Source organism: Hyla sarda, chromosome 3, assembly GCF_029499605.1.
Source record: "Hyla sarda isolate aHylSar1 chromosome 3, aHylSar1.hap1, whole genome shotgun sequence".
Lineage (NCBI taxonomy): Eukaryota > Metazoa > Chordata > Amphibia > Anura > Hylidae > Hyla > Hyla sarda.
The window spans coordinates 413298414-413312390 of record NC_079191.1 but is presented as its reverse complement, the minus strand read 5'-3'; the positions used below and the strand labels follow the sequence as shown (position 1 = coordinate 413312390).

The 13977-nt window shown below is 43.0% G+C and overlaps 1 protein-coding gene across 10 annotated transcripts in view; it reads left to right on the top strand.

Moving 5' to 3' along the window:
- KCNH1 (potassium voltage-gated channel subfamily H member 1) overlaps positions 1 to 13977 on the top strand; it is a 436746-nt gene that overhangs the window by 50533 nt on the left and 372236 nt on the right. For 5 of the 10 annotated variants that reach the window (XM_056568220.1, XM_056568215.1, XM_056568214.1 and 2 more), the window contains exon 2: positions 1337 to 1363. The exons of 4 other annotated variants lie outside the window; for them this stretch is intronic. In XM_056568220.1, the coding sequence (XP_056424195.1) occupies positions 1337 to 1363 (27 nt within the window). Of the gene's footprint in view, positions 1 to 1336; positions 1364 to 2060; positions 2084 to 13977 lie in introns of those variants that run through there. One more of the 10 variants, XM_056568223.1, reaches the window with a different exon arrangement.

Below are 13977 nucleotides of genomic sequence, written 5' to 3'. Positions count from 1 at the left end.
TGAACCCAGCCCACACTACTGTTTTGTGTCCTGTTTAAAAACCATATACAAACCGTATACAGTTTTTGTTTTTAACAATGAAGTCAATGAAAAACAGATGTGTCTACATTCCAATATGGTTTTTGGGCTAAATTTTTGTTTCTTGTTCATGGCAAACCACCCCTACTTTCCTTGGAATTTCAAGTGTTGAGCACGAATATTCGTAATGCAAATTTTTACCGCGAATATCAGCACTTCGCGATTTCGCGAAGTGCTGATATTCACGGTAAAAATTTGCATTACGAATATTGGTAATGCAAATTTTTACCGCGAATATCAGCACTTTGCGATTTTGCGAATAATTTGAATATAGTGCTATATATTCGTAATGACGAATATTTCATTTTTATTTATGCGAATTTGGCGAACATAGGAAGAATAATCGTCAATATATTTGCGAAATATCGCAAATGTGAATATGGCCCCTGCTGCTCATCACTATAAAACAATCTGAACTTTATTGCACTAAAGTGTTAACAGAAAAAAAAGTATTTTCCTTTTTTTTATTACAAAAAACTGATGCAACTGGACCTCTAAATTCAAACCGCATACGGATTAAAACCGTATGCAGCTTCATTTCAGAGCACACGTTTGCATGCAGTTTTGTCAGTTTTTAGGGCATCCGTTCTGAAAAAAAAAAAAAACTGATGCAAAACAATCGTGATGAGGGCAAAAAATCGTGATGTGAATCCCACCTGTATCGTATTTTCCTTCAGGTTTCCGCTGATCTTTGGTGGTCGGTAATAGTGTTGCTTGCGAATATTCGCAATGTGAATTTTATTTGCGAATATCGCATATTCGCGAATATTCGCCAATATAGCACTATATATTTGCAATTACGAATATTCGTTTTTTTTTTTTTTTTTCACAGTACACATCACAGTGATCATCCCTCTCTGCTTCCAGCTTGTGTGGTGTAAAGAAGGCTCTAATACCACTGTGTGAGACCGGCGAGCACATTTTCGCATATGCGCATTTTCGCATATACAAATTTTTTTATATGCTCATTTTCGCATAGGCGAAAATAAAATGCGAATATTACAAATTTGCGAATTTAGCGAATATATGACGAATATTCCTCCATATATTCGCTAAATATCTCGAATTCGAATGTGGCCTATGCCGCTCAACACTAGACTCGGTAATAGTAAACCAGTAGACCCCGACTGACCCATTACATGTCCGTGGGGATACAAGGTGTAAATACATTTCTTTTCGTTTCTTTTCTTTATACAAATGACCATTCCTTTTATCTATCACTTGCATTTAACTTGTTTTCTTTTTCTTTAACTTTCAGTCTGGACATTATCTCATAGACAGACAGGTACATTGGCGCTACGTATATAGTTGCAGTGTATTCCATTAAAGCTTATTCCCCAATCCATCCCTGGTGCCGTAGTCGTTCTGTTCCAAATTTTGTTAATTTACAAATTCTTTTAGGATAAAAAAATAAATTAAAAAAAAATGTGTTTATCTCACAAAGATCATAGCGATTAGAGATGAGCGAACTTACAGTAAATTCGATTTGTCACGAACTTCTCGGCTCGGCAGTTGATGGCTTTTCCTGCATAAATTAGTTCAGCTTTCCGGTGCTCCGGTGGGCTGGAAAAGGTGGATATAGGAGACTCTTTCCTAGGAATGTATCCACCTTTTCCAGCCCACCGGAGCACCTGAAAGCTGAACTAATTTACGCAGGAAAAGTCATCAACTGCCGAGCCGAGAAGTTCGTGACGAATCGAATTTACTGTAAGTTCGCTCATCTCTAATAGCGATATCAATGGTTCTTCCTCTTGCGCGGCCTATGCTGTCCTATGGACCAGTTCTTGTAAAGTAACACATTTTGGCATAGAACTACAGTTTTATTGGGGGAGATTTATCAAAACCTGTCCAGAGGAAAAGTTGCTGAGTTGCCCATAGCAACCAATCAGATCGCTACTTTCATTTTTCACAGGCCTTTTCAAAAGTGAAAGAAGCCATCTGATTGGTTGCTATGGGCAACTCAGCAACTTTTCCTCTGGACAGGTTTTGATAAATCTCCCCCATTGTGTGTGGAGTCCATACCTCTCTATATATATGTCCCAACCAAACGTCTGTGTAAAGTTCCTTTGTTGTAGCTTTCGGGTGCAGTCTATTCATCAGCAGATCAAACCAAGCTCTGGGCTGAAGAGGGGATTTCGTTTATCCGTGGCTTATGTGGATCCGTAACCTGTAGAAACGATAATGTTATTCAAATATCAATGACGGGATTACTCAATGGTAAATCCCTTTAGAGCAGTGGTCTCAAACTGTGGGCCCCCCCAGATGTTGCAAAACTTCAACTCCCAGCATGCCCGGACAGCCGTTGGCTGTCCGGGCATGCTGGGAGTTGAAGTTTTGCAACATCTGGAGAGCCACGGTTTGAGTCCACTGGTATTCCGGTCAAAAACTATATTTTTTTTTTACATCAACTGGTTCCAGAAAGTTAAACAGATTTGTAAATTACTTCTATTAAAAAAAAATATTAATCCTACCAGTACTTATCATCTGCTGAAGTTGAGTTGTTTTTCTTTTCTTTCTGTCTGACCACAGTGCTCTCTGCTGACACCTCTGTCTGTCTCAGGGACTGTCCAGAGCAGGAGAGGTGTGCTATGGGGATTTGCTTCTACTCTGGGCAGTTCCTGAGACAGACAGAGGTGTCAGCAGAGAGCACTGTGGTCAGACAGAAAAGAACAACTCAGCTTAAAGGGGAACTCCGGTGTAAAAAAAAAACATTTTCAATAAAGTTAAACAGATTTGTAAATTACTTGTATTCCGGTCAAAAACTATTTTTTTTTTTACATCAACTGGTTCCAGAAAGTTAAACAGATTTGTAAATTACTTCTATTAAAAAAAAAATCTTAATCCTACCAGTACTTATCAGCTGCTGAAGTTGAGTTGTTTTTCTTTTCTTTCTGTCTGACCACAGTGCTCTCTGCTGACACCTCTGTCTGTCTCAGGAACTGTCCAGAGCAGGATAGGTTTGCTATGGGGATTTGCTTCTACTCTGGACAGTACCTGAGACAGACAGAGGTGTCAGCAGAGAGAATTGTGGTCAGACAGAAAAGAACAACTCAGCTTAAAGGGGAACTCCGGTGTAAAAGAAAACAACACATTTTCAAACCAACTGGTGCCAGAAAGTTAAACAGATTTGTAAATAACTTCTATTAAAAAATATCTTAACCCTTCTAGTACTAATCAGTTGCTGTAGACTACAGATATACTTCAGATAAATGTGTGAAGTTCTTTCCAGTCTGACCACAGTGCTCTCTGCTGACACCTCTGTCCGTGTCAGGAACTGTCCAGAGCAGGATAGGTTTTCTATGGGGATTTGCTCCTACTCTGGACAGTTCCTGAGACAGATAGAGGGGTCAGCAGAGAGCACTGTTGTCAGACTGAAAGAACTTCACAAATTTCTCTGTAGTATACAGCAGCTGATAAGTACTGGAAGGCTTCAGATGTTGAAATAGAAGTAATTTACAAATCAGTTTAACTTTCTGGCACCAGATAATTTAAAAGCACTTATTTTCAACTTGTTTCCACCGGAGCTCCCCTTTAAAGGGGTTATAAAACCATATATATATATATATATATATATATATATATATATATATATATATATCAATTGGCTCAAGAAAGTTAAACAGATTTATAAATTACTTCTATTAAAAAATCTTAATCCTTTCAGTACTTATGAGCTTCTGAAGTTAAGGTTGTTCTTTTCTGTCTAAGTGCTCTCTGATGACACCTGTCTCGGGGACCGCCCAGTTTAGAAGCAAATCCCCATAGCAAACCTCTTCTAAACTGGGCGTTTCCCGAGACACGTGTCATCAGAGAGCACTTAAACAGAAAAGAACAACCTTAACTTCAGAAGCTCATAAGTACTGAAAGGATTAAGATTTTTTTAATAGAAGTAATTTACAAATCTGTTTAACTTTCTGGAGCCAGTTGATATATATATATATATATATATATATATATATATAAAGTTTTTTCCTGGATAACCCCTTTAAGCAGCTGATAAGTACTGGAAGGGTTAATATTTTTTGATAGATGTAATTTTACTAATTTTTTTTTCACTGGAATACCCCTTTAAAAGTATTTGTCCATTTTTTTACCACCATGTTGGTTTTAGGTCCAACATTCTTTGCTGATTTGCTAATTTATCTCTACAGGGGTCGGCGCTCCATGTCTCTGATACAGAGCTCCAAATCCCCTGCATAGACATACAGAGCTTTCAGAAATACTTCAGACCCTTTCATTTTTTTTTTCAAATTTGTTGTGTTATATAAAGAAAAAAATCTAGTTTTCACCCCATCATTCTGCACTCAATACCCCATAATGAGTGAAAAGAGAATTTTAGGAATTTATTGAAAAGGAAAAACTAAAATTTGGCATGGACATAAGTCACGCCCGTGATCGGACATCTTATCCCCTATCCTTTGATTATCCTTTGGCTCTTGGGAACTTTCAGTGCAGCAGAAATTTTTTTGTCCCCTTCTACAGACCTGTGCCTCCACATGATCCCGCCTCCAAACTCTACAGGCAGTTCTTTCCACCTCATCGCATTGTCAGCTGTGAGACCTCATATAGATAGGGCCGTGTCTCTCCAAATTATGACCAAATCCCCTGAATTTACCACAGGTGACTCCAGTGAATGCGTAGAAACATCTCAAGGATTATCAAGAGCAAAAAGTGTCATAGCAAAGGGTCTGAATACATACGCACGTTAAAAATGTAAGTTTTTCCTTGGTAAAAAAAATTTGCCAAAAAATTTCAATTCTGTTTTCGCCTACTTTAAAAAAAAATCTTATTATAGCACAAGGCCACAACACAACAACGAGTGAAAAAAGTAAAAGGGTCTGAATACTTTCTAAATGCATTTTAGGGCTATTTAATAAAGAAAAAAAAAAAAAAAAAAAAAAAAAAAAAAATATATATATATATATATATATATATATATAAAACCTGGCTATCTGTAGCTACTTTGGTGGATGTAAGTAGTCAGAATTTATTTATGGCTCCTTTTTATATCCTAAATAATGAAAATGAAGCCGTCATTGGCCTGTCCTGCAGATAACAGGGTCTAAGCTTGATTTGATATCTCTGCTGAATAGGTTCACTTCTGCTTCCATGATGTATGTGTATTACAGATATCCCAGTACTATTGTAATATAGTAGTCGTGCTTGTACGTGTGTTTTTCTATATTTCAATGTGTAGACTACAGTATGTGATGGGTGTGTGTCTTGGACAAGAAATATGTATAAAAGCTGTAAGAAATATGTATTGGGTCTTGTTTGTCAGAAGATTGTTATTGTGACCTATGTAAAAAGATTGGCAGCTCACCAGAGGCTGCCGTGTCAATATAAAAGCACTACTTTACTTGGGCAACTTTAAATAGGCACCACTGTCACAGTCACTTTTGAGACGTGTCAAAAGTTTAGATTAGTCAGGGTCTCTGTGTTGAGCCCCCCACCGATCAGGGGAATGAGGTGGGAGAAGAGCGCAGCATTGCTGTTCACTCCCTGGCTCATAGCCATCTTTGTCTCACTGCTCTATAGAATTTTAAGCAGGGGTAAAGTCCTGGGAAAAAAGTGTGGGAACTCCCCAAGATTTCCACTTAAAGGGGCACTAGACATCTTATACCCTATCCGCTGCGGGGACCACCACGTTCTCCATGCTGCACCCGCCATTCGTTTAGAGTGTTGGGTGCAGCGCTGGAGGCTCATGACTTCACAGCCCCTCAATGCAAGTCTACGGGAGGGGGCATGAGAGCAGTCATGCCTCCTTCCATAGAATTCTATTGAGGGGGCATTACTGTGACGTCATGAGCCTCTGCCCCACATCACATCATCCGGCATGGAGCAAAGCTCGCTCCATGCACCAAATGTCTGGGGTGCCGCAGCGGAGATCGCGGGGTCCCCAGCAGCAGGACCCCCGCGATCAGACATCTTATCCCCTATACTTTCGATAGGGGATATGATGTCTAAGGGCAGAGTACCCCTTTAAGGGCTGGTCCTGTAGGACACCTGCTAATGGGAACTGCGTTCCTGCTGTGGAAAAATTGCAGGAACTCCGTTCCCATGAGTTCCTGCAGGACTTGAGCCCTGCTTTTAAGGGAGCGTTGAGACAAAGATTACTACAAGAGGGACTGAACAGCAATGCACTTCTCTAGGCTAACTCCCCAGATCGGTGGGGGTCTCAACACTGAGACTCCGACCGAACAAAACTATTGACATGTCTCAATCTGCTCAATCTGGACTTATAAGTCCTACTCAGTGAGGCAGTCAGTTACTTATTAGGACTGCCCACTGGACTTCTAAACCCAGAATGAGCAGAGGTTTAAATAAATAATTACAAGTTATATGGAAAATTTTCTAACAAAATGATGTATCGATCGGACTGAATTTTCAACATGACACGTAAAATCATTTTCAACATTTTCTATTGTTCATTTTTTCATGTTAGATTTAATTGTATAAAATCAGGTATACGGAGGAAAAGTTAAGCTCCACAGAAGTCTATGGATGCCATATAACCACCAAGTCATATGGAGCTTTAATATGATGTTGTGTGTGATGCCGGAAGAATATGCCAGACAACAAGATAAATATTGGATGGATGGATAGATAGATATGAGAGAGAGATAGATACATATGAGATAGATAGATAGATAGATATGAGATAGATATGAGATAGATAGAAAGATAGATAGATATGAGATGGATAGATATGACATAGATAGATAGAAAGATAAGCGATAGATAGATATACAATCAGTCAGACATGTTTCGGACGCATGCGCTCTTCCTCGGTGACATCGTTTCTCTGTCACCGAGGAAGAGCGCACGCGCTCGAAACATGTCTGACTGATTGTCGTTTTTATGGTGTGATGTATCTTCAATGAAGCTGCTTGCAACGAAGTGCTGGACCCTCCGTACATTCTTTCTTCAAGATAGATAGATAGATATGAGATAGATAGATAAATAGATAGATACAGATCCACATAGACTCCACAGCACTCCAGAAAGTGAATGCAATGTTTCAACAGCGTCACGTTGTCTTTCTCAAGCATGAACAAGTGGTCACTAGTTATAACATATATATGGTAAGCAATCAATAACAATATCAAAATCCATTAATCAATTACATAAAATAGTGCAAAGTGCCGATATCAAGTACAAAATCACATAAAAGATACTGATTCCCAGTGCATGTGTGATTAACATAGTTATACATTAAGAGTTTCATCTAATAAGAGATACAGATAAACGTGTACACAGTGTAAATTGCCATTATGTCGCAGCTGTGAAATTAAAAACAACAATTAAAAACAAATGACGAGTGGGCGTGAATCATATACCATTGTAGTATCTCTCATGATGCTCCCGAATGCCGATACCGGCGTGTATAGTATAGTGTGTATCTATTCTTCCGGTCACGTCACGTGTCACATGATCACTCCCTCCTGTTTCGCCTGCGCGCTTGCATTCGGGGCATAGTACCGGCATCTTAACTATGGGCAAAGTATATTAAAGTATAACACAGTAACATGATCACCGCCTCCTGTTCACGCCTGTGCGCTTGCACTTGGGGCTCATTGTCAGCATCATTATTATGGGAAAAGTATATTAAAGTGCTAATGAGTTATCATCTGTGTTTAAACAAATATTAGAGGTAATTACCAATTACCATCAACTTAGGGCTGGGCGGTATACCGGTTTGTGGTAGCCCTGGGGGGTGTATGGTAGTTGGGATGTTGTGGTAGGTAAGGGGTTAATGTTAACCCTAGAGTTCATGACGCCAGGCTGAGGGCTGGTATGCTGAGGTAATTCTCCGGCCTATCGCCGCCCTTCCCAGAAACGATAGGTGCATGTAATAAAATTACTGAAGGTCCACAAGGTACTTGAACTTGAACAAACTTTACTTAAGTGCTTGCAGTACATCCAATGATCAATTACAGTCTCAGGCAAACAGTCTCTACATATCTCAATGACTGACAATTGTTGTGGACCTTGAAATAGACTAAAGTCTCTGAATTTAGGGTAGTTGTTGCAGATCCGTCCGGATTTAGGGGATAGATAAGGTCCGGTGATCTTGCAGAGTGCGTGGGGATTGATGCACTCAGTAATTTAGAAGTTATTGGCCGTCGCTGCAAGGCTCAGGCCTAGACTCACTGATCTCAGCAGCGCAGATGCTTCTTGTTGCTTGCACAGGAACAAGAGAGAGATCCTTACTGTTTGGCTGCGCAGGAACAAGAGAGCGAGAAGATGGCCGCCGCTCCCTTATATGGGCAGGGGGCGGGGCTAACCTGATTGGTTCAAACACCTGTCATTCACTGTTACACAGTGTGATGGGATTGACTACGTCACAGGGACCTCCAGAGGTCCTCAAGCAGAAATACCACAGAGTTCATCTAACTACATGACCCGCAGGTCCTGCTACGCTATGGCCAGGTAATTAACTATTTTTTTTACATTTATACAGTCGGATAGACACAAATCCCAAATGGTTACTGGATAGTTACTATCTGGATATGAGGTGACTAGGGGTGAACTAGACAATTGGGACCCCGACGTCCTAGGGACTCTGGCTATGGGGACCCATACTACAAGGTACCGGATAGGATACGGTACCGGGACACCACAAACTTACATAAGATAAGTCGACCTCGACGTCTGTCCCCTAAGACAGAGGGACTAGGACTAGAACAGGATGATCTATAAATTTGCTATACATCCTAAGTAAACATTGAACACATTTACATTCTTTTGATACTTTTACTAGTATCTGGACTAGACTATTAGAATTTATCTAGGCATTGGTGCTATCTAGACAAAAATGCTATCTAGACATTGAAGAAGCTATCCTTTAGTTTCTAGCTTCCTAGACAACTTTATTAAACTTATTATACATTCCAAAGATTACTAGACAATTAGGTAGCTATCTGACATATAGTTGCTAGCTCCTAAGACACTTTTAATAGCTCTCTACACATTCTTGGAGGCTAAACTGAACATTAATATAACTCTCTATACATGAGACTATCTAGACATTAGTACAGCTCTATTTACCTTTAGTTTCAAGCTGACTTAGACACTTTTATTATCTCACACATTTTATTTCTTTGCCAACAATAAGTTACCTGTAAGTACACATAAGGTTATACTGGCTAGCCGGAAGCTAGGTCACAGTAAGGGTGGCTGCTAGGGTCTATCGGCTACATGCTACTTATACCTAGAGCACTTTAAAAAAAACAACCTATCTAGGTTATTCTTAGAATTACGTGTTTAATTCTGTATTAGCAAGAGAACCTACTGGCCAGGCAGAGCATCTCACACACGCAATGTAGGAGAAGAAGAAGTGTACCTAACAGTGGCAGGAATTGGGTATCAATATGCTACAATTCCCAAGTGTTTTCTTAAGTGAGATATTTATTTTGGTGTATGTACTAGAGAAACTTGAGGTAGTACATTTAAGTTAGTAATCTAGGGTACTGAAAAGTGATTGGCAGAGCATTGAAGTGAGTCATCAAAGGTACCATATGTGCAGGTACTAAATGTGAGTCCTGGTACCTGATGGGTAGTTTGCCCTGTGTAGTCCTTTGAGACCGCTGCAACACCACCTCCGAGTCATCAGGAGTTCCTTCACTTGAGGATTCTTCAAGAACTTCAGTCCCAGAGGGACCAGCTGGAGGGCTGGAAACGGAAACAACATCTTCAGTTGAACTGTGGGGTTCTCTTAAGACTGGTCGAGTAGTGGCATCAATATCTGGAGCAGTCACTGGAGCAGGACTGATGTTGGGGGTAGCAACCAATGGTGGTTGACAGGGAGCAACAGCTACTGGCAACTGACTGGATGGTGCAACCAGTGGCGGCTGGCTGGATGGAGCTGGGAACGGTATACCCCAATACATGGTAGGCTGCTGAGATAGGAACAAAGGAACGTCCATAGTTGGATGAATTCCTTCTCCCGGCACATATTCTCTCATTGGCCTTGGTGGAGGTGGAGTAGAAGTAGCAGGAGGATCAGGAGGAGTAGGAGGAGATGGACCAAGCATATCTTCTTTCAAGCACACTTTTATCCTATTCCAGTGAACCACCTGTGGCTCGAAGGCGTCTTTTTGTATCTTGTACACGTCCGTTTCAGGATAAGGAACCGCAGTAATGGTGTATGGCTCAGTTTCCCACAAGGAGTCCAATTTATGGGTTCTAGGAAATTTTCTGAGCCACAATTTATCTCCAAGCTGCAGGGGCTGAGCCGAAGCATGGCGATTATAATCTTTCTGCTGGCGTTCATGAACTTCACCCATTTTCTTGGCCAATGTCCTTGGCTTCCTCAATTCTTCGTTGATGCTCAGACACCCAACCTTGGGAAGCTTGAGGGGAATTGTTGAAAGGTGCCTGTAGCCCGAAGGTTCGATCCTTTGGCAATTGGCCGTGTCGGCCCATCATCAGGAAAAAGGGTGTATATCCCGTAGAGCAGTGGACAGTGTTGTTGTAAATTTCCAGGAGTTCAGGCAACAGCTGAGGCCACTCTTCATGCTTTGAGACAGAGGCTGCTCTGAGCATCTGGATGAACACTTGATTGATCCTCTCGCAGAGCCCATTCCCTTGGAGATGTAGGCCGTTGTCCGGAGCTTCTTGCAATCATGCAACCGGCAGTTCCTGGAACAACTGGGCTTCAAAGGCGGTTCCCCGATCCGTGAGGACCGATTCGGGACACCCCAGAGGTTGGATCCAATGTCGATAGAAGAGTTGAGTAGCAGTCTTGGTGGTAAGATCCTTGACGGGGACTACGACCACCCACTTGAAATAATGATCCACCAAAGTTAGAGCATGACAAAAGCCAGATCGAGTGGGGGCCAGCTTCACATGGTCCAAGGCAACAATTTGATTCGGCCTTTCTGTACAGATGGGGTGCAAAGGGGCTTTTGCGTCCCTCCGGAGGTTCTTTATCACATTGCACACGGAGCACTAGGCACACCATTTCTCGATGTCTCCCCGCATCCCAATCCAATAAAATCTCCTTCTGACGGTGATCTCTGTCTTATGAACCCGGAAGTGTCCAGATTGATCATGATAGGATTCAGAACCATGGCTGCATCCCTTCTGGGAACCACAATCTGGTGTATGCGGTCTCCGGAGACCGGGTCCAGGGAATTTCGGTAGACCAACCCCTTGTGTAGGAACAGGCGATTCCTCTGCCGCCACAGCCGCTTCAATTCGAAGTCTCCGTGGGCCTTGCGCACCCGAGTAGGCACTTTCTTGTGGAGGCAATAGTCGAGGAGGTCCCCGATAACCCTGCTTTCATCCTGAAGTGTCTTCCAGGTGGACAGATCTTCAGAGACTTTGGGAGATTCAGGTCCGTCACCCGCCTGGGCAGTTAAAGCATTCTGCCTCACGAACCTCCAGTAGAAGGGAGGCATTTCCACATCTTCTCACACATCTTCAGTAGGAGGTGCTTCTCCCGGGGCCATGCGAGAAAGTACATCCGCATTAACATTGGTTTTTCCTCTGCGGTACTTAATGCTGAAATCATAGTTGGCCAACCGAGAGGCCCAACGCTGTTCAAGCGCTCCCAACTTAGCAGTGTTCAAATGGGCCAAGGGGTTGTTATCGGTGTAGACCGTGAAGGGGGTAGCAGCCAGATAGTCCTTAAACTTCTCAGTAATAGCCCAAATCAGGGCCAGGAGCTCCAGCTTGAAGGAGCTATAGTTAGCATCATTCTTCTCAGCACCTCGAAGATGCCGGCTGGCATAGGCAATCACCCTCTCTTTTCCATCTTGCACTTGAGATAAGACCGCCCTCAGACCTTCAAACCTAGCATCTGTGTATAAACGGAATGGCAGGCTGTAATCAGGATATGCCAATATGGGGGGTTCCGTGAGAAGATACTTCAGGGCTCAAAAGGCATCTTCTTGTTCTTCGGTCCACTGTATAGGAAGCCATTATAATTATCCCAGGCAGTCCCTCTCAGTAATTCGGTCAAGGGTCCAGCAATTTGAGCAAAATGGGGGATGAAGCGCCGGTAATATCCAGCAAACCCCAGGAAACTTCGGACGTCTCGCACCGTCCTGGGTGTAGGCCACTCTTTCACAGCACTCACTTTGTCTGGATCAGACTGGACTCCTTGAGCACTGGCAACATGTCCTAGGTAGTGCACTTGTGGCTTTAGCAAGTGACATTTGGAAGGTTAAACCTTGAGTCCATGTCGGATAAGGACTTGGAAAACTTCTTTCAGGTGATCCAGGTGTTCCGGATATGTTCGAGAAAAGACGATGACGTCATCTAAATACAACAGAACACTCTGGAAGTTAAGATGCCCCAAGCATCGCTCCATTAGGCGTTGGAAAGTAGCTGGTGCATTGCACAGTCCAAAGGGCATACTTTTGATTTCGAAGAGACCCATAGGGGTCACAAATGCGGTCTTCTCTCTATCTGGATAGTTACTATCTGGATAAGAGGTGACTAGGGGTGAACTAGACAAATGGGACCCCGACGTCCTAGGGACTCTGGCTATGGGGACCCACACTAGAAGGTACCGGATAGGATACGGTACCGGGATACCACAGGTTCATACCGAATATTGAAATTTTTGGGCTGCACGATATGAATTTTAGCCCATACCGCAATACCGGTTGGGCCCCTCCCCCTTGGGAATGCATTATCAGCCCAGCGCTGCGCTGTCCCCACATCGGGGAACTAATAATACGTGACCCGCCTGCGCTGTTCTGCTCCCCCCCAATTAATTATCAGCCCAGCCAGCGGTGTACTACTCACATATGTCAAGCACTGCTCTCCTCCTCTTTGTTGTGGGCCGACACTGGCGCTGGAACTCTATACTGTACGCCAGTGCTCTCCAACCTGCGGACCTCCAGATGTTGCAAAACTACAACTCCCAGCATGTCCGGACAGCCAATGCTGTCCGATCATGCTGGGAGATTGTAGTTTTGCAACAGCTGGAGGTCCGCAGGTTAGAGACCACTGCTGTACGCTGTATCCCTATGCCGACTTCTTACATGACAGTGGGCTCAGCCTATCACTGGCAGGGGCGGGACATCGCTCCAGGCGGTGATAGGCTGACGGCTGTCCGACGTTCCAGGGCCGACGTAGGTAAGTTAAAAGTCTATTTTCTTTATCTTTTGCAGCCGGCATAGGTATACAGCGTACAGCAGTGGTCTCAAACCTGCGGACCTCCAGCTGTTGCAAAACTACATCTCCCAGCATGACTGGACAGCATTGGCTGTCCGGGCATGCTGGGAGTTGTAGTTTTTCAACATCTGGAGGTCCGCAGGTTGGAGACCACTGACGTACAGTATAGAGTTCCAGCGCCAGTGTCGGCCCGCAACAAAGAGGAGGAGGGCAGTGCTTGACATATGTGAGTAGTACCCCGCTGGCTGGGCTGATAATTAATTGGGGGGGGGGGGGGGGAGCAGAAGAGCGCAGGCGGGTAACATGATTTGGTGGGGGGGGGGGGGGGGGGGAGAAATACCGTTATATACTGTGGAACCGCCATAAGTTACAAAAATACAGTGATACACATTTTTGGTCATACCGCCCAGCTCTACATCAACTATATGTACACCTAATAGTAGTGTCAATGTATCATATTGACCCTGGTGCAAAGTGTATAAGGTGTGGGGCCTTAACAAAACCGCACTAAAACCTGTGAAGTGTGTGCGTTTTTGATAAGGCCACACACCTCATACACTTTGCACCAGGGTCAATATGATACATTGACACTACTATTAGGTGTACATATAGTTGATGGTAATTGGTAATTACCTCTAATATTTGTTTAAACACAGATGATAACTCATTAGCACTTTAATATACTTTCCCCATAATAATGATGCTGACATTGAGCCCCGAGGGCAAGCGCACAGATGTGAACAGGAGGCGGTGATCATGTTACTGTGT